Here is a 22,316-nt window from a genome sequence, read left to right on the forward strand (position 1 = left end):
GAAATGAACGAGCTGGGTGTTACATATGCATGAGGTTTAGGTTGAAATTTGTTAGGAAAACTTTTCATTATTATTTGTTGATAGAGATGTGATTCTTGCATCAGGTTAGATTTATAAGTGGTGCATGGGGGAAAAACTGTAACTAGTTGGTGCCCCCCCCCCAATTTCGGTAAATCTCAAAGACCGGGTTATCCTTACTTTGATTATTCCAATATTTGCATCAAATAAAATATCTTTGAAAATTTGGGCTGAATTGGACATCAAAGTTGCAAGAAAATAATGACCAAAACAAGTGTTGTGCTCATTATTTTTTTATTTTTTCCCTTTAAAGCACTGCATAGCCTGTTTATATGGACCTTGTAATAATGGGTGCTTTCAAACAAATAATGTCAAACAACTTTTGCAACACAAGTTTGTTCAAATCTCAAAACTTGTGATATCATTGTTCAACAAACTTTTGAAGCCACATCATTTGCTTTTCAAACATGATTGCAGAGTTGACCTCGCAAAAGGTCAAGTGTTATCGTTCTGGAGGTCGCAGGTTCAAATCTTGCTCTGGTAATTTTTTCTTTGTCAATCCCAAACTTGCATTAGGGTAACTTTTACAAATTATGAAAAATGCAATAATTGATATTGAGAAAGATTGTTTATTAACACATTTCCACTAGAAAACCGACTAATAAAATGACTTTATTTGAATAAATGCAAACAACTGACTTTACTTCAATCCTATAGTAGAGTCTTTCTCAACGGCTAAATGACGGCACAACACAACACACAAACCGGTGGGCCTACATGATTGTAAAGGGCAACTGGTGTAACAAAACATTACCTTCTCTTTTCAAGAGAACAGAGTGGGACCGAAAGCACACGTAAAGAGCAAGGGGAGTAATCGATGGATTTCACGGCTGAGTAAACTGGGTTCAGCAGGGGTCCCGGTATTATAGCAATGGCCAACACTATGCCCTATCAATTATTGGCACTGAGACGCGCTTAGTTGAGCTACTGACTACTAAAAATATAACTGTTTACCGTGTGTGACCTTCGCTTTTGATTGTGAAAAGTTCAGCGCCTGCATTAGTGGAGTTATCTTCAGTAGATAGCAAAGGACACCAAAACGACCACAGAGTACATGTTCAATTGGTGTGTGTACATCAGTTATTCACTACCGCCACTTGTTTCCCGGGACCAGCAGTAGATTCAAACCCACCTAGTGCCTCTTAAAACTTGGTGAGTATCACCGTTTTTAAGTATTTTGTTGTGACTTATAAAGCTCTATAAACAGACGATAAGGCCATGAACTTATTGTTGCTGTCTCACGTAAAAAATGGATGCACGTGTTCACTGTGACCTCGTATAGGGGCCGAGAAAAGGGGGAGGGTGATTTGACAACTTGGCCTGCCGCCATTTATTTGACACTAACGTGGTAACCACGTGCCATTATGTGTATATACAAACAAGAAAGAAGGACTAATATTACCTCATAAATGAATTACGTGTCAAATTAATTATGCACTGAACATAAACCATGCAAAACTAGAGAATAGCATGGTTCCACAGCATAGTCACTTCGGAAAAGTTTCCGTATGGCGCCACCACTTTTTCAATCGATATGAAATAACATAGTATCTAATTTACCTCAATGAGATATCCCTATTTTGTAAAAATGAGTGAACAAGTGGTGGCGCCACAAGAAGTCCATTTAACAATCCGCTGTAAACTTTTGTTTTCGATCAGAATTGTTCACATTAACTCATCAAGATGTCATCGTCAAAGTGTACCAAGTTTCGCACCGAGCCTTTCGAATACAACGCGGCACTGGTTTGCCGTGATGTACCGGCGAGTCTCGCTGCACACGCTCTGAGACGGGAGTGGAGTGAAGTGGATCTACAGGTCACCCGGGACGAACAGGCAGGGTAAACAATTGTTGTTGTTGTTGTTGTTCTTCTTCTTCTTCTGTTTAGTGTTACAGCTTGCATGTATGCTGCTTGCAACTTCTTTTGTACAAAGTCAGATTGGGCAATCAGGTTGGGTCAGTGGTGTCTGTCCCTGCCTTTCACCTCTGTGGACCCCGGTTCGATTCCCACCTCAGACTGGATTGCGTTATTCAGTCCTTACCTGACAGTGTGGGTGTTCCCTGTCGGATGGGTTCCTCCCACACGTCTTAAACTGAAACTTCTTCATTGTCTTTTGGATGCTTTGCTGATATTATGATTATATAACCAGAGTCTGACTCCGGGTGGTCAAGTGCAACTTGAACTCCAGTTTGTGGGGTCTTTTAAAACAAATAACAACAAGCGCTTTGAGATGCATGTCGATAAAAAAAGCACTACCGGTATTATATCTTTTATATTTGGCTAATTTGTTGGCCTTTTTCAATATGCAATCCAACTGAAGATGGTCCTTTTTTATTGTCCCATTGTATCTTTTCTTAGGTACCTCGCTGCCCTGCGTAAAGTCGATGTAGAGTTCGCAGTGGTTGAACCCAATGAGGAGTTTCCTGACTGCGTGTTTGTTGAGGACTGCGCGGTGGTTGTTGAGGGTAGGGCCCTGATCACTAGACCGTGCGCTGCATCCCGTCGCAAAGAGGTAGGTCTATCATAAATCTATTACTCCAGCTCTATGATAGATTTATTTATTGTCCACGTTAAAAAACATAGAAACTTGACATCCACTGGCCAAATACAAGTGCTAATACTATGTGCTAAGTTATACAAGTTATGAAAAGTTGCCCAACTCACTGGTCCAAACAGGTCACTCAGGGTAAAGGTTGTGCAGAAGAACAAGACAATAAAAAGAGAGAGTAGGTATTTTTTCACATTCCCGTTTAAATTGGGATAGATTGCTGATGTTGGGAAAATAAGGTACAGGTATGGAGTGCCAAAGGAGGTGCAACCAAGGCCTTCTGCAACTGTATGGGATGTCAGACTCTTCTGTCGTTGGAAGACAGTTCGGAGATTGGATGGACGAGTTGTCATATCACTGAGTTTACATGTTTTGTTTGCCATTTTAATCTTAAAAAAATTATAAATAGGCTTAGGCCTATAAGATATAGAAAACTAATAAAGATATAAGTGATGGACGAGTGTTCATTGCTGATTTGTATGTGTGTAAAAACTTATTTATTGACAATTGATATTCGTTTGTATAACCTCTACAGACCCTGTTCAACCTGTATGCCTTGTGTAAATTAATGTCTAAGGATTTTTAAATAAATAATGCAATAAATAAATAATGCCGAATCTGGGCTTACAAAGAGCTACTGGTTGTGGGAATATTAACTGCTAAGCAACGTGTGATGTCGCAATACAAATCATTATAGGCCTAGTGATCGGATATTTAATAATTTGCAAAACCAAGCCCAGTTACGTTATTATTGATAAGAGCGCTCTGCAAATAATAACAAAAATAATGTTAAAAAGTTTTTATCAACACCTCCTTTAACCACATGTAAGCACATGGTGGCGCTCTTTAAAGTCCCCGTAATTGACCACTGAGTATTCGAACGAGTAGTTGATACTCTGATTTGCGAAAAGGATCCGATTCAACACGAAATACACGTTCAACACATCGTACAGGAATGCATACAGAGCTATCCCAACGCGCGAAAAACAGGTGCATTGCTCTGTACTGTGTGTGTAGCGATTTGCTGTCGCTCTCGCTTCTGCACTGCAAGTCGGGTCGTAACGTCCGTTTTCCGTTAAGTGTGAAATCCTTCAAACACAAACACAGGCGAGGCTGTTGTAAATCTGCTTCAAATTCTCGGATTAATATTTGTGTGTACGACTGGAACAAAATACGGATGCTTTTGCAGTGATCCACTACCACAACACCAAGCCATGGAGAATAACAAATCAACGGGAAAGCAAATTCACAGCAATAGACCTTTTCTCTACACCACGGGAATTGTAAGCCGTCTTCCGGAGAGTTTGACCAACAAGGACCGCTCCGGTAAGCCGGAAGATGACGGCGGCTTCAATCTGGAGCTTGCCCGTCGGCAACACGAGAAGTTCATCATGACGCTACGAAAGCTGAAGGTGGACTTGTCGGAGTTGGATGCGGACGAAGAGAGGCCGTTCTGCTGCTATCTTGACCACATGGCCGTGGTCCGGGACGGGGTGGCTTTGATCGCCAGGCCCGGGGGTGGAACGGAGGAAGAGGCTCAGGTAACCCACTATTTACTCAGAAGCGATACGAAGTTAATAAATGTTATGGTGTGAAAGTTGGAAAGGGGATCGGGATGGGTCACTCACTGATGAGAGGGGGAAATCGGATTGGCCCACTTGTTAATTTTCCCCAAGACTATTCTAAATGTACCCAAGACTATTCTAAATGTACCCAAGACTATTCTAAATGTACCCAAGACTATTCTAAATGTACCCAAGACTATTCTAAATGTACCCAAGACTATTCTAAATGTACCCAAGACTATTCTAAATGTACCCAAGACTATTCTAAATGTACCCAAGACTATTCTAAATGTACCCAAGACCATTCTAAATGTACCCAAGACTATTCTAAATGTACCCAAGACTATTCTAAATGTACCCATATTAAAAGTAACATGATGTTTTTATTATTAGTATAGTATTAATATTGTAATTAGGAAGTCAAATAGTATCACTATCATTATCAATCGGATAATTATATCGTGAGAAAGTGTCAATAATCAGTTACTACAGCATGGAGGTAGAATCTTGCCCCCAACATTTTCAAAACTTACGGATGAATGAATCGGAATCTGATTGTAAAATATTCAGTGATAATGAAAAAGTGGCAGTTTTTTGTGTAAGTGGATTAGCCCCACGTAGAGGGCCAATGCACTGTTGTATCCTCAGTGCTCCAAGTAAATCAGTTTTGTATCAACTACGTTATAGCAATTGTCACTCCGTTGTGAAGTTGTTGAGTTGAGCCAGACAAACCTAGTTTTCAAAACCAATTTGTAAAACTGGCATGTACAAGAATATTCAATGTCATGGTAATTAGTTCAAGAGGAATGAGGGAGCAACTAGTACTAGGGCCTACTGTAAGTAAAATGTTTGAATGGAGTGATAGTAGAGCACTGGTGCAGTGGATTGTGCACAGAATACTTTAGTTACTGCCCAGTACAAATTTTCCACACGTATAGCTCTTAAAACGACTTTTTCACTCATTTTTACAAAAAGGGATATCTCATTGAGGTAAACTAGATACTATATTATTTCATATCGAAAGAAAAAGTGGTGGCGCCTTACGGAAACTTTTCCCTTAAAACCCTCGGCTCAACTGTAGTTCATTTTCGCAGACATCGGCTGCTCCAATTACCGATTAACAGCATATGCGTACACCAATTCAGTTTCCCCAGTATCCCGTCATGCCTGGTAGTGGTGATTGTATGGCATGGTCCAGGGACAACTGGGGGCACTCACCTCCGATACAACCTCCTACACTACAGAACCATGCAGCATTCATTACATTTTAAAAACAATACACCACAAGTATTGCCCAGGCCAGTCTCATGCAGCGCACAATAAATGTAACGATAACGTTTTGGTTGGCAGACAATAGATTAAGACAACAGCTGGGGTGAAGGAGGGGGGGGGGGGGTGCGGTTTGAATTTTATTCAATATTTTACACATTGTTGGTCTGTTGCATACAAGTGGTTGTTTCTCTCTGTGCAGTTTGTAACACGTTTTAAAAGTGTGGTATGCCTTTGGCATTGTGTTAAAATGTGTAACAATTATCAATGCATATATGTTTATAAATCAATGGTTATTGAAACAAATTAATGTGTTCTTGGCTGGAAAAATAGAATGTTTGTTGGTTGTGAAGGATCACTATTTCAGTCTAGGGAGAGCTCTCTGCACTTCTTAGTTAGAGCCAAACTTCAAGGTATATTTTCATTGTGACATTGTGGTTGAATCGTTTTGATTCTGGTCTCGTCAAAAATTTTGAGGTCAAGAGTAAAAATGTTGAGCTGCATAAACAAGCCCCGCTGTCTTACAAGTGAATTTCTCCCCGAATTGGAACTCCTGGCTAACCCAAAATTCCCTGCTTCCCTAAGCGCCGATTCTTCGCTAACTGTCAGCAGAGCCATAAAATTAGGCCCTGGTCATAAATAATAATAATAATAATAATAATAATAATAATAATAATTATAAAATAACAATAATAATAATAATAATTATTATAAAACATAATAATAGGCCTAATAATAATTATTATAATTTAAAATATGTTAATAATTATTATTCATGGTTATAGAGCTGTACTTTTCTTGGTGAGTTAAAGGTCAACGTACTTATATTTTGTTTCCCTTTGAATACCTGAAGTCCGTTCTGCTGTGATTTGATAAATCATGAATGCCTCAGTTTTAGACAACTGCCGGAAGTGTACAAACGTGTTTATCGTACGTACACTATACCCACTATACTGTTTGTGTTCAATTCAGACATACGTCGTACAACGTAATGCACCTTTTTACAATGCTGGGATTGATTAGACTGGTAGTCATAAAACGTGTTACACAAAGCCATTGATAGAGTAGTTGTGAATGTTGTGTTTCTCGTACAATTTGTGAGGATCTGGTTTTTAAGACCCATGATGCCTATTGTATTGATATAGCTGTTAACCCACGGGCTGTTGTAAGCTTTATAGCGTGAGACATAAAATACGATTGTAGTATTACTTGTCACATTATGTACTTGCAAATAACTACAAAAGCATGGCAGGGCACGTATTTGTTGTGTAGTATGACGGTGGAGTTGTTGAACCATGGATGTTGGTAAAAAAGTTTTTTTACTTTTGTAATTGAATGATGTTTTGAACACTAAAATGTAATTTTTGAAGATGTTTGGGGCTGTTATGTTACGCTTTCAAACAAGTCAATCATTCAGGGCCCAGATTTTTTTTTTTTTAGTAGAAAACATTAAGTGGAAATACTTTTTTGCTAAGTATTTAAAATCACCATGGCAGTAGGGTAGGGGTTACCCCCATTGTTTCTGGTTGACATAGAAAGCATTCTAGTGTACAGGTTTCTTAAGATGTAAATAACATTCATTGGTTTGGTAGTTTACCCTATGAAGCATCAAGCCTGCTTATCGGTTCCTTTAATCACAGAATATTGTGTACGTGTAGGCCTACATTCCGACATAATAATGCTCAGACTAAAACCTTTCTGTATCGTCTACATGCACTAGCCAATGGGCTTTCCTCTGATTGAGTTAGAGTGAAGTAGAACATCCAATAATGTTGTGAGACGTTCCTTTGTTAACAAACGGCGAGAGGAAAGGGAAGTCTAGATTCCTCCATAAAAGAACAGCTTGGAGGGTGTTTACGAACGGAAACTAACATTGTGAAACTCTCCGCAGTCCGCATCCCTCCCCCCCCCCGCCAATTTCATTTACACATGTGCCATTACGCTGATGTGTGTTTCAAGCACTGTATACTCAGGGTCAGTACTTGCCCAGAGTTCAGTGTAGAAAATCCACCGGCAAATTACTAAGGTGGGATTCGAACCTTTGCCATTCTAGAGCATTAACCTCCGAGCTAGCCCAGTAGATGAGGCACTTCGAATCCTAATGTAACAGGGAGAACCACAAGGATTATAATACATTTTAAGTATTAAATTTGCAACGGGATGGATTTAGATAAATGTTTTAGCCACAGTAACGGCTGTAGTCCTATACCTTACAACTATTGCACTTTCTTGGAATCCTGTGAAAAATGTCGTTAATTTTAGCAAAACTTCTTCTGAAAGATCCACATCAATTTGGCCGCTGTTTTCAAAGATAAGGAACATTTAACCATGTTCAAAAATAGAGAGACCATGTCGGTTGTTTACAAAATGTCTGAAATATCATGCCACATTATTCTTACAATTGTGAAAGATCTTCTTATGAAACCCTTAACGAAGTCCTTACACAATCCGCCCTTCCTGCAGTGTAAAACAAAATGTGCACATCTGTGCATTAATTTGTGCACCTCCCACCCCCTTGCAAACATAGTAAATTCAGTAAGGCAGGTAAAGCATTGACAATTATCCCCAGAGGCGTCAAGTACGTTGCACGGGGGCAACTCTCGCTGGGGTGGCGCAGGAACGAAGATCGGTGGAAATTTAATCAGAGATTATACCCCTAGAATGGGTCGGGATGAATATCGCCGGCAGTGTACCGATCACACGCCTGGTCCCCGTACTAGCCCAGACGAGTGGCCGAACACTAAGGCCAACTAAAAAACAAAACATGTTTAGCGTCTTCCCTTTTTAACAAAAAGGAAGGTGGAGAGCCTTTTTTTATTTTATTAAATGGCCGCCCATAACATCTTAATACAAACTGTAGGGCTATTTTTCTAAATGATTTTTTTGGCTGAGATAGTTTTTAAAAAGTACCCTTGTTTTGGAAAAAAACTTTAATATTAATTTAAAACTTTTTTTAAAAGATGAAATAAGAAACAAAGGAGGTGGCCTCTAAAAAGGAAGCAGGCGGGGACGCTAAACAGTTTAATTTTTTTATTTGGCCTAAGGATAGATAATATACTCAGTTGATTTGATTATGGTAAGTTTTTGGAAAGGATAGGATGTGGTCTGCTAACTGTTTGTAGTGTGGAAGGGCAATGTTCCAGGTGATGAACTGTAAAGGATTGATTTCTGTCGACGGTTGTTGTAGTGAAACTTCAGTGGCGAGTTTGTAAAAGGGTTGAAAAGAGAATTGCAGCTGCTTTTTATGAATTTGTAGTATTGTGACAAATAAGTTTTAGCGTTCCAAATGACCAGTTTGATTTTGGGCTGATTTGACGAATTTGCAAAGATGGATTAAAAAGAGAAATACAGCTGCAAGGATTTTTTTTACAGAGTTTGTATTATTGTGACAAAATGTAGTGTCCCAAATGATCGATCTGATTTTTGGGCTGATTTGACCCCCAAATTTAGAAAGAGGGGTTCCAAGGTTAAATTTATATAAATTTGTGGTCCACTTATTTTCCAATAGATAGGGTCCTTGAGTGAAAATCTGGAGGAAAAACACAAGTCTTCCTTCTCACATTAAAATAATGTTTGATACTCTTCAAATTTTGTCCATATCCAAAAATGTTTGGAGACATCACGTTTAAAATATTTGTATAGTCTAGGTACATTTTTGTAGATAATTCTTAGTTCAATGAAACTGCATTTATTTTGACCTGGTGGAATTTACGCCCATATTTGGAATGTAAACACCCATATTTGGAATGTAAACACCCATATTTGGAACGTAAACACCCATACTTCGAATGTAAACACCCATATTATGAATGTAAACACCCATTTGTTTTAATGTCCGTTGATGTCCGTTTCAAATTTTACTCTGAAAGAGTATGGTGATACTGTACAACATTCCTAGAACATTGCTCAATTCAGCTGCTTCGCCCAAACACCCAATAATTTGGGTCCAGAATGCAGTATTGAAAAATCCTGGGAAGAACCCTTAAATGAAGGCGAAAAAACAAACCAGAAGCTCTCTATTGACAGATTTCTTGACTATCATTACAAGTCCTAATATTTTTATTTCAAAGGTTCGTCTAAAATATTATTTTGATCATTATGAGTTGAACTCTTTCAGAGACACATGGAAATTTGTGTATTTCCCCTTTAAATTATTAAATAATCTATACCGCTGGTTTACGTCAATAAAACAAATTTGCTTCCTGATAATTAAAAAAATAAAAATGAAAAAAAAAACCCAATTAATTTTGAGTGTTAAAAATTAATAAATACATGAATTTGGCCTTAACCCACCAGTCATAGACACGCAGCGTCCAGCTTATCAGCATTGTTCATCTTCGGTCTCTGCTTTCATCGACTGCAGCAGACATTAAGTGCAATCAATATTAACAAATTAATATTATCAACAGTGTATGTTAATATGCTGGTATACCTGTACATAATTTGGCTTCTAGAAAAGATTTAACCTCCATTGACCACATGTGGACTTCTGGGTATAATTTGCATTACACATTTTACGAGCAAATTTTTGGCTTAAAGCCATTGGACCCTTTCGGTACAGAAAAAAAAAAAAAAGTTCACAGATTTACAAATAATTTACAGGGTTTACAGAAGGTAATGGTGAAAGACTTCTCTTGAAATATTAGTCCATGAAATGCTTTACTTTTTGAGAAAACGGTAAAACAATATAAATTCTCGTTAACGAGAATTACGGATTTGTTATAAACACATGTCATGACACGGCGAAACGCGCGAAAACAGGAGTGGGTTTTCCCGTTATTTTCTCCCGACTCCGATGTCCGATTGAGCCTAAATTTTCACAGGTTTGTTATTTTATATAGAAGTTGTGATACACGAAGTGTGGGACTTGGACAATACTGTTTACCGAAAGTGTCCAATGGCTTTAAGCAGCTCTATGAAATTGGCCCCTGGTCATGTTGTGGCTACTGGTACATGTTACATTATGTTCATATTTGTAGAGAATTAAATATTGACATGCAATACTACTGTACAGCAAAACAATTCTTCCCTCACCGCAGCATTGAATTTTAAATTAGCTCGTTTTTACATGACACTACGCGAGGGATCCTCCCTTGCTCTGTCCATTGCCATGGTAACCCATAAACATTTCATACAGCTATATTCTGATTATCTAATAATACAAATCCTTATTTATGGGAGTTGTCCTCAGAAGCCCTTTTTCCCGGCAACATGAACGAAACGCCAGAACCGTTACACAAAAAATATTGACATTTCATTACAGTTGACGTCTACCCATAGCCAACGAGGCATCACATTACAGTGTCTCTATCTCTAACCATCCGCTCAACACACTAAGAACAGTGTTTATGTGCGTGAAATTTCCTGTTTTCATTTCATTTCATTTCATTATGTCTTTCTTAAGTGGGGGGTGGGGGGTTCGCACTACTTGACCTCTCTCGACTCAAGTATCATACATTACACTTGCACCGTTACACGCCGGGCAAGCTATCCACTGGAAAACACAAGGCGATTGTCTTGAACTTCAAAGCTTGGACCAAATTTCATGGCTGTGCTTACTGTGAAATACTGCGTGTACAGCGCATAGGATTAGGTGCTTTAAAGGCAATGTAAGAGCAGAATTCCGTGGTAAGTAGAGCCATGAAATTAGGCCTGGGTTGTATCTCATTATTTTGATACAGTATTGAGTGTGTTGAGACATGTAACAATCACCAAGGCCGTACCTGCCTTAGTTGACCTGCTCCTGACCTTATTTGACCTGCTCCTTACCTTAGTTGACCTGCTCCTGACCTAATTTGACCTGCTCCTTACCTTAGTTGACCTGCTCCTGACCTTAGTTTACCTGCTCCTGACCTGCTCCTGCCTTAGTTGTCCTGAACCTGAAGTTGCCTTAGATGCCCTGAATGGTCCAGTCCTGGTCATAGCTGCCCTTGTCTTAGTCTCAGTTGCCCTTGTCCTGGCCAACCTCAAGGGGTTGCCAAAAGGTGGCAATTAAGTTCAGAGTTTTATACTTTCCTGTTAACACTATCAGTGACTCTCACCCCCTGTCCATTTAAAACTACGAGCGACGAATATCTTTGCTTTATGTTTTGAAAATTCAAGTACTGAATAAAATGGATGCTCAGTCTTCCAAAATAATAAAACTAGTGAAAGGCGTCGAATTAACCCTTGGCACAACACAATGGTGCCCTCTGCAAAGTTCCATTACAAAATTTTACATTTTCCTCATAGCAGTGCCCCTTATTTTTTACCAGAGGGAATACGATGTGCCCCTTCAACATTTTCAAGAATAAAATTAAAGTCCTGAGCCAGTAATATTAGCATACATTGTATCTTGAAGTGAAATCCCCAGACGTCTTCGTGGGGATTGTGTCTGGGGCACAATGTTAGAATATTCACCGCCAGCAAAGAGCTCTCAGGGTCGGGATTTGTGCACTGGGCGAAAGGTTTTGATTTCATTTGAGGTTGGAGTTGGAGTCTGGGGTGGAAAGTTGATCTGAATTTACATTTATAAGCAAACTAGGCTAATTTAGTCTTGGGTCTGTCCCGATTGTGACATTTCTAAGTGTGGTTTATGTCCTGGCGAGAGTACGTAACATGGATGTACCAGGTTTTACAGGCTTGTGGTTTGTGAGGATTTTTAGTGACTTAAGGATTTTTGTTCGAATTGGTTGCCAATCACATTCAAACCATCAAGGACAATGACAATAAGGCAATTGCCTCTATTACCTCTATTACCTTTATGAAGAGGAACCTAGCAACTTCCAACAGGAAAATGTAAATTTCTTCTCCGAAGGTTTCAAAAGGGCACCGAGGCAATGACCAGGGGGCATGGAGGTAATTACTTCTATTTCCTCAGTGAAAAAAGTATAAGGCTTCTACTCTCTACATGACCTACATGTTCATAGAGAATGTAAATTTGTAGTGGAATATTTCAAAGGGCGTCAAGGCAATGACCGGGGCATGAAAGCAATTGCCCTTCACTGCCTCCATGAAGTAGCATTCAGGCCTATAAAGTACATCATGTAAGCTAATCGTACATTGTTCATTGGTATCATCTTAAAAGATAATACTTGCAGTCAAGAGCATATCATAATTCTGATAACGCCAAGTACCGACTATGTCCCAACAATCTCAACAATTTCAAGGAATCTCCGGGATGTGATATGACAGTTGGATTGGTGGAGGGGGGGGGGGGGGAGGGAAACATCTTCTTGCCCCTCTTGATGATCCTTGAATAAATAATCTAGTATAAGGTTGGGGCTCCACGGGTGACAGCCTGGTCAAGTGTAGGTCGGAAAGATTGATGGGTTGATTAAACGTCTTTAAAGGTTCTCATCATTGGCAGGCCTGATACCCCAGAGAGGCAGTGAACCTGAGTCCCTCCGATGCCCCCTGATCATTGCCTTGGTGCCCTTGAAATGCCCCAACGGAAATTAACAATTTCCTCATAGGGTTCCCTTTAACAAAGAGCAAGCAAGGAGAAAATATATTGGTGCCCTTGCTCTTTCAAAAAACAAAAAACAGGCCTTTATTTGTTTGTGTAGAGAGTTAGTTAAATTCCCATCCTCTAGCTTTCAATAAATGGCAGGCCTGGACATACACAAAGGCTACCAAGGACATTGCATTCATTGGAACTGGCCTTGGTGCCCCTTCAAAAGTTTCTCATATACTTCAAGACTTTCCATTGTGGAAGTGCCCTTTACAAAATATCCTTGCCTGAGAATATACAAAATGCTCTAAAGTCGAGAGATGATTTTTTCAGTGATTTTGCGGACATTTATACCAGGCTTATTTTTTAATGCGGCAATTAAAGTGTGTAGGCTTTGATTTGTGGGAAAATTGTGTGCTATCGTGACTTTTACAGTAAATCAGATGGAAATAATTTTTTTCTCTTGAGGATTTGAGACTGATTGAACTTTTGGGTTTTGCAGGGTTTGTTTTTCATTCAATTCCAAATCATGTGCTTTTTCTTCAAGTATTCAAATGATTTACTTACACAATTAATACAAATCAGTCCAGGTTATTCATGTAAAAATGCTTGCTAGAGTCATTGTTTTTTTTTAAAGGGGGATTTAATGCCAAACTTCTTGGTTTCAGTAAACATGCCACATAGCTAATATAATCAATGTAAAATTCATCCAATTAGGTGGCCATGTTTTTAAGGAATCACTGAATAACTATCGGGGGCTCTCCTGTGTTTTCAAAAACTGTGGGGCCATTCTGAATCTTGAAGGTTTTGGATGTTTAGCCAAAGCATGCTAAATTGAAACAAGGTATTCGGAGTGATTTCTACTTGGTGTTTATCTTGGTTTTTTAAAATCCACAATTGTGCAATCTGGAGCATTATATGGGTTAGTATTATTTTTTGTTCACATTCTCCTCTCTAAAATAATTATGGCTAATTCATTTTACAAAACAAAGGGCTAAATTTACAAAATCATAAATTAATTGGGCTACGTACACTGTAGATAGCTCAGTTGGTAGAGCGCCGGCACGTTAATCCAGAGGTCGTTGGTTCGAATCCCACTCCAGTCAGTTCTTTGGTCAACCCCCAAAATCACTAAAAAATTTACCCAGTCGGTGTCCCTTGTGGTTTATATTCATAAATTAATTTTCATTACAGGCACATTCAAAAATGTAACCTCACAACACATAATCACCATAATGAAAATGAACAAAATCCTGAGCAAATTAAAAGATAATATTTGTTGAGACAGCCCTGACAAGACTTCTAGGCTAGATAAAAATGTAGTTCATAAAGAAGTATTCATTCAGAACCTCCATCCGTATTTCAATGGCAGGGTGTTGTATATTAATTTCGAGAACAAATGCAATTAATAGAAATTCACTTTGCAATTTGGAGCTCCGTCCGGCTCTTGTAGAAGATCTGCAGTTTCTCCCGACGCCATTCCCAAGCGTATTGAAAAATAAATGTGCCGCAATAAATCAAGCTGGTAGTGTTTATGTGAGGTGGCAGTTCATTTGAGGGGGGGGGAGAGACGGGGGACGGAGTTTTTTTTTCGAGAGAGACATGCGCCGCAGTTGCAGTCAACCAGTTGACAGTGGGATTTCTTTTCTGACACTGATTCGCCCTACAAACTATGGATGCGTTCATTCTGAGAATAAAACAGAACTGTGACAGAACCTTATGGCGATCCAATACTGAGAGAATAGATTTAAGAAGTTGCAGTTTCTAACAAGAGATTTTTATATTAAGAAACGTTAAATTTGTTATCTAAATTTATTAATGGGGTCTTTTAGTTTTTGTAGTGGGTGAGAGTCTGTGCTGAAAAGAGGGCTGAAAACTACATGCATGGAGGAACTAAATGTTTGCAGGTATTTTGAAATGATGGCGCACATCGACCTTTGAGTGATCCCTGGTGGTAATAGATTTCACAGAGCGTAAGTTGTGCTCGGTTTAGTTTCAGCTCATCCATGTTCCTGATTAAAGTAAACTAATTGGAATGAATGAATGACCAATCAATAAGCAAATCCCCAATGATCAAAACCCAATTTGAAATTCAGAAACGTTGATGTAATATTACGGCAAACAAGTCTTTCTTATAAAAGGCTTGTACAGTGTTTAGCTGAATTATTAAAATGAAACCAGGATCCTGCAATTTAAATACAGACAGCTTTGAACTGAACAAAAATATTTGGGTTTTTGCCATAACTAATAAAGCAAATTAAAACAGAGAATCAACATTAGCCATCGACAAAACCTCTCTCTCTTGGTTGTTTGTACAGCCCCTGTTGGGGCTCTTACTTTTGCGACTAAACCCGGGTAACATCAGGGAGGACGCTAATTGAACGCACCCTGTGAGGGCATACCATAATGCGAACCCGCCGTACAACTGTGCACAGCCTGTGTAATTACCTCTTTGACACACGTTTGACGTCCATGATGTACCTAGCGCCAGTTATCTTTTACTCAAAAAGGTCAGTCCGGTTTCCAGATCGTAGCTGGAGTCCCCACCAACTGTAAAGTCTGGGCCACAGACCCGCGTCTGCTTGACATTTCCATGATTGGCTTTGGTCTTTCTCTCGCTAATGACTTCCGATTGATTTTACTGAGGACTTCCGTCATGTTGTGCACCCCCCCCCCCCAACCTCGTAGAAGGAAGTCATCTACATGTTTAGGAATGTGAGGCTGTACTGGAGCGGAAATTTGACATTGTCTTTAGATTGGTATTTAGTTCTCAATGACATGTGTGATGAGTATAGCAGAGGAATTGAAGAATAGACTGTCAATAGACATTGTAGGATGCTCTCTTTGTCGTTACTGTAGATCAAGGGTTACCAAAACATAACATGATAGTGATAAATAATTAACCACAAGAGAAACTGACTGTAATAATAAAAACAATAATTCTTGTATAGCGCTGTATCTTAACAGATGGCTGTCTAGAAGCACTCAGTATTTTTTCTGCAAGGTTTACGAAGCTACATTTTGAAACATAAGACCTTTCCTCGATGTACATGTAGTATGTGATGCAATATGCAACCAATACACGAGCGGAGCCCTTCTCTTTGCGATAAGTGCACTGGGTTCATTTACGGAACACAACACAGCACAAGGAGCCTATGGCTTAACAATGTACATCAAATCTAAAAATTGTTGTATCTTGCTTTAAAAAGGACACAAGTGTCATGACCGGGACTCAAGGTGACACGAACAGGACTGGAACCCATACTCTGCTGACCAAAAACACCAGAACTTCTTACCATAAAAATAACAATTTATAAGGCGCAACTCCATCAAGATCTTAGAGCAGGTTGTACATGGTTAGAGGTGAGTCTTAGAAGATTCCCTAGCTAATGAATGGATTATGATATTGTAAATTTGTGAAATTGCCCCTCGTCGAACGTCGTGTTCGTCTCAGTACACACTCCAATGCCATTTCCCAATCAGTTTGACTAAGGCCAATTACTGAGTGGTGTCAAATGCCTCTCAATTATTCATCTGGACATGCTGTGTATTAAGCTGGCCAAAGGGGATCATTCCTTAAGCCATTATAAGTACAGGTTATTATCTGTAAAAGGTGATGAAAAGATCTCAGTCTCACGACTAACTCAGCAACGTCCGTCCACGTTGAAGCCAAGTGCACGTGCTTAAAGGCACTGGACACCTTTGGTAATTGTCAAAGACCAGTGTTCTCACTCCGTATATTGCTGCATTGAAACTGGTTACCAACCGAAATTTTATAAAAGTGACACCATCGCAACTGGTACCCCGCTCATTTTTTTGTTTTTAGCAAAAAATTATACTAATTTACTAAGCAATATTTTCTGCTTTAAAACATCTTTATGAAATTGGGCTCTGGTTTCTCCGAGTCTTGAGCAATCTGCGTCTTTCCCCTCGATATGGCTTCATCGTCCATCTTGACGCTAAGCCTGTTTGACCAACCCAGGTGTGGGCTATGACTATATTCACACCTGCGCTTATATACAGTCCACAGGTAAACCTTATTTCATGGTTTCGCAGCTCGCTAAAAAGGTTGCCATTTTAACGGGTGGATCGGTCGAGTCGAGACTATTCTAAACAACGAGGGACAGAATGGGGTTAATGAACATCTGGGCTCACTATGTTCCATATGGCTGTCATACGTTTTAACCAAAGCAGCAGGCCTTGAACTCCCATACAGAATTAAAGGCAAAGTATGCATTATGGCTTTTGGAACCATTGGATTGTTTTAACCCTATGTGTACAATTAAAGGCAGTGGACACTATTGGTAATTACTCAAAATAATTATTAGCATAAAACCTTTTCATCACCATTAAATTTTAAGAGTGATTACCTAACGTATACAGACCCTTTTAAAGCAGATGTGTAATTTTGTCTTTGAGAAAGGTGGGCCATTAATTTGTAAATTGAGCTTTCATCAAAATGGGATAATTTTGAAGGGCAATGAGGACAAGACCAGGGCAAATGATGGCATTTCGTCCAGGCCAAATGATGGCATTTCGTCCAGGCCTTCCTGCCTTACCAGAGGTTATAAAAAGGAACAGATTTCAGGTGACAATCTTCTTGGCAAAAGATTCAAGAAGAATTTCATACACTTGTTATAAATTGGCAAAAAAAGGAAGTAAAAGATTCAAGAAGAATTTGTTACACTGATTTGTCAGAGTGTAGCTGGAGTATTTAACACACATTTTATCAACCATTGAGATACTTATCTCTTTACAAATACAATTGTGCAAAATTCCAGAGAGTGCATCTTTAAGAAAGAAGACAGTCTTCAAAACCTATCTCCAGACGTTACACATCCAGCAAAGCGACCCGAAACATGCGAGAAAATTAAAACGGTCTGCTGTTGCGATTAGCTTCATGCTGTTACCTCCGCTCATCCATCACACAGTGTCTAGTTTCGTCATCTGTGTGTACAAGAAATGTGTATCTTTCTTCGGGCTATGGTCCAATTAAAATTGTATTTATTCTTTTTTAAAGGCGCTGGACACTATTGGTAATTACTCAAAATAATTATTGGCATAAAAACGTACTTGGTAACGAGCAATGGAGAGCTGATAGTGTAAAATTACAATGTGAGAAACGGCTCCTTCTGAAGTACTTAGTTTTTGATAAAGAGGTAATTTCTCACTCAAATAATAAAAGACCTCAGCTGAAGCCTTTTATTGTGCATCTGAAACTCATACAAGAGGGTGTTTTTTCTTTCTTTATTATCTTGCAAATTCGATGACCAATTGAGCCTATATTTTCACAGGTTTGATATTTTATGCATGTTGGGATACACCAAGTTAGAACTGGCCTTTGACAATTGCTAAAGTGTCCAGTGGCTTTAAACTTGGCGAACAGCTGTTGGCCTGTCCAAGCTGAAGAATTTGTAAGATTTTTTTTTTCAGTGGGGGACTTGTGAGACAGGAATTATGTCTTCCGACTACTTGGGTGTCTTATGCTTTGAATGAGGTAATGTGATTAGGCACATTAAGGCGAAGGACAGAAGTGTTGTTCATATTTTCTGGATGAAGTATTATGCATTATGTATGAATGTATTTGGCTGTTTGGTATTTACGTCGATCTTGTATACTTGAACCTGCATACATAATACGTACATGTATACACAATGTACAGTGGTGTGCCCCTTGAAATGTTGCAGGAGAAACAATTTACTAAATTCTGTATACCGGTACAAAAAGTCTCTCTCGCCAAATAAATTATATCATGCTGATTTGTGTTAGTGTTACCTTGGTACATCATAAAGTCAATAGTATTTCTTGAGTGATAATGCCCTCTTGTGATGATATTATGGGTGTGTTTCATACATGTACGACTCACATGAAATGACAGTTTTTTAGTACATAAAATAAATTGTACATATGTATGACTGTAGCTCGGTTTTTAAAATTGTGTTTAAATAGCATTCCCGTAAAAATAATGTTCGCTCAAGTCGCTGTTTAACACACATAATTTGGCCTGACTGCTGAACACAATGCTATTCAGTTTTGAGTACAAACTGCCTGACAATCCGTTGTTGAATGCATGTAATTATACACACATGTAGACACTTATACAAACAAAAATATATGCAAAGATGTAAGGTATAACATTGAGCTTATCACCCCCACATTATTGAACCTGACTTAGAATCCACGAAAAAAATCAATCTTTTGACGAGAACGAACAAAAGCAAGCTGTCGTATCCTGTAACTGTCGCACTGTACATGTTTGACTGCATTTCATTCACACCGTATGCAACTACATGTTTTTTGTGAAGTTATAGTTGGGTGAGGTTTGTGGTGGCACTAGGTCTTTTAATCTCTTTTGATTAATGTGTTTACCTACACTTTGAAAATTATTTAAAGAAATAATTTTTAGCCAAAATGTGCGCGCATCGGAACGCAAAGTGCGCATATCAGCCTGATATGTTAGCTTGTTCTTGGGGAATTTCCAGCCTGGCAGAGGAAAAAGCAAACAGAGACACCCACCAAATAACTGCGTGTTAATGCCGTTATACAAGTATTTACCCCTTTAACCTCCCACAGTCACATTCAGTCCCATAACACATACAAGATTTTCTCATTAGTTCAGCGCTCACGGAGAGAAACACCAAGCCAGGTCTCCAAATGGAATTTACTCGACAAATTCCATTATGAAGGTGTCGGCCCTATGCTACGGAGAGGAACTCGCTGGGGCACAGCCAGTAGAGATGGACCATGGATGGACAGACGGCTCAATATTATAACTCTGACTGCCGGCAGTAAAAGCTTAGCATGTGTATAACCTCGGCATTGCTTTAGGCTAGATTGCACAGCCGGGGGTTAAAGGTCGATTTTATAGCACCTATGCTTTGTGAATACTAAATACTGTGCAGAATTCAGCCTCGAATGTCTAGTGGAAACATTAGAATATTATGTGGAACTAAAGATGAATCAATTTTTATGAGATATAAGGAAACATGTGAATATTTTTGCGTTTTGAAATGTTGCCGCAAATCAGGAGCGTATTTTGTAAAAGTAAAACACAAACTGAGAACGGTTACCACAGACACAGATTCAAATTTCGGAGCATAAAAAGTGGAACTCATCATTTTGGAAGTGAAAGGTTTCTCAAAATGCTTTATAATTGGGTTTCAAAATTCATCACTGCAATAACCTTTCTTTCTGAAAGTTTGTATACTCAGCACCTTGAGTACCTTGTTTGGTAGATTTGTGCGCTATATAAGACTTTGATATTATTATTATTATTATTATACTATTGGAAGCTGCTGATAGGTTTCTAACCATTGGTTTTTATTGCCTTTAATGTTAAAATGATGCCCAAAAGTAAACATTCCCTTTAAAGGCAAAGTTTACCTTGACAGATCGGTCAGAGTGTTTAACTCAAAGCCTTGAACAAACGTCGGCCTTGTAATTGTAATTGTGCTATTATCTGAAATAGCTCTTTACCGCATAAGATTTCAGCATGATGTAGTCATCATACTCGTAGTAGTGCAACCATCTAACCCTTACAGCATGGTCTGCAACCAGCAATATTAGATTTTAATTGAAGTTGTCATTTGGAATATTCACGGTTTGGGAGGCAAGAAAGTACATTCAAACCCTCCCGGCACGGTTCCGGCACGGTTCCGGCACGGTTTGTGATCATAACATGTACAGGTAGTCTAGTAGCACCTCACCACGGGAAGTCTTTGCGTAGTGTCGGTAGAAACGTGTGCGTTGTTAGGTCAAAGATGAAGTCTTCATGTGCATTATGCGCAATTTTATGATTATTATTATGTATTTCCAGTAATGAAACCAAAGATGTGTCATAAGTGAACTTAATCACTGTAGCTCACGAGCCTAAAGGTGGTCTGTATCAAGGGAGCTTGTTATGTGAACCAGACACACCAGGGTTAACCTCTACACTTCACTGATAAGTGTTCTGGGCTCTTTTACATGCATTACTAATCCTAGAACATGTAGTACACACAACCTCCTGCGAACTAATTGCAAGGGTTCGGGGTTTGAATCCCACCCGAGTATTCCATTCCTGTGATATTTTTTTCACAGGATTCGGGAAAGTACGGAGGGTAGTGCTAACACACATCCGTGGATTAAAATCCAAAATTAAAGCAGTATCCGAATTGGCTGCTACGGCCACAGCTACGGCTGGATCGCCACGTCATCAAGCATTGAAGTATAGGACGTAACACCCCTAGCAACGGTCGTAGCCGCAGTCGTAGCCACCAATTCGGACACGACCTTATACTATTGTTTCTTGTCCCATCTGAAGGACAAAGCTCGAGTCTGGTGCTTTGAACCACTTGGCCACAACATGTCGAAAATACATACACCTACAATCCTGTATAGTACACATTGCAGACTGTATTTCTGAGTTCAGAATAACATTTGATTAGGGGGGGGGGTACATGTAGAACTGGTAATTATGTAGAAGACTGCTGGTTGCAAGTTTTGAGTTTTCTTTTTGAGGGGATGGGGGTTGATTATGGGATGGGACTTGCAGGCGTTATGCCGATTTCCGCCCTAATTACAGAAATGCTTATTGAGTAAATAGTTCCTGCGAGGGGCAGGCCTCGCAGAGTAAATAGTGAGGCATGAAACGTCATGGATCGGAATGGAAACACTCTAGGCTTTGGGCAACCTTGTCATGAGAGAGAGAGGGAGTGAGAGTCTAAGGCCAATTTGCACCTGCTCCGAGTGCGACTCGCTCTGGGGGAATGGTGTCCCACATTTAAAGGGAAGATGAAACATTGGCAACGACCTTTTCCAAGGCTGTAATTGCCAGTTTTCTTTCCCGTCTTGTCCCAATGTCCGACCTTCTCATTGATTCCCCTTATCTTGAATGAGGTGAGGTGATTATCACGGCTAACTGCCAACTGGCCATCTCTTCAGAGAGTGACCCAATTTCTAAGTTATAAGGGTCTAGGTACTTTTTGTAGGACACAAAACACAGATTTGCATTTAACTTTTTTTTTAACTCAATTTTTGTTCCTTTTTGTAACTGTTGTGTATTTTAAAATCATATTGCTATTTCTGCTCAAATGTTTTTATCCTGCTGTTGATTTTTTGTTTTACTGTACAGCGCTTTGAAATAGTGTTAAAGTGCTTTATAATTGCATTTAAGTTAAGTTTAAGTTAACTAAGATAATGTGGGTTTTTTTGCCGAGACGATGAGTAAATACACACATGCCTTGTGCAAGCAGTTGATGGTTTGCTTTTAATCGCTTAAAGTTACAATACCAGTTTTTTGTGTTTTTTTTTAATGAGAGACGGTTCCTATCCCAGACTGTTTGGTTCCAAAGGGCATGTTAAACTAACATCATCGTAGACAGAGTTGCAGCAGCCTGCTAAAGTGCTATTCACACAACAGTAATTTAATTGGGATCCGTTGCTTA

At 39.2% G+C, this 22,316-nt stretch overlaps 1 protein-coding gene across 2 annotated transcripts in view; it reads left to right on the plus strand.

Moving 5' to 3' along the window:
• The first annotated feature begins 888 nt into the window (after positions 1-888).
• Positions 889-22,316, plus strand: part of LOC139948182 (N(G),N(G)-dimethylarginine dimethylaminohydrolase 1-like) — a 41,832-nt gene continuing 20,404 nt past the window's right edge. The window contains exons 1-3 of one of the 2 annotated variants that reach the window (XM_071946244.1): positions 889-1,230; positions 1,738-1,916; positions 2,436-2,589. In XM_071946244.1, the coding sequence (XP_071802345.1) occupies positions 1,762-1,916; positions 2,436-2,589 (309 nt within the window). In that variant the 5' untranslated portion in view covers positions 889-1,230; positions 1,738-1,761. Of the gene's footprint in view, positions 1,231-1,737; positions 1,917-2,435; positions 2,590-3,604; positions 4,167-22,316 lie in introns of those variants that run through there. The other variant, XM_071946243.1, reaches the window with a different exon arrangement.

Source organism: Asterias amurensis, chromosome 15 (assembly GCF_032118995.1).
Source record: "Asterias amurensis chromosome 15, ASM3211899v1".
In the NCBI taxonomy this organism is placed as follows: domain Eukaryota; kingdom Metazoa; phylum Echinodermata; class Asteroidea; order Forcipulatida; family Asteriidae; genus Asterias; species Asterias amurensis.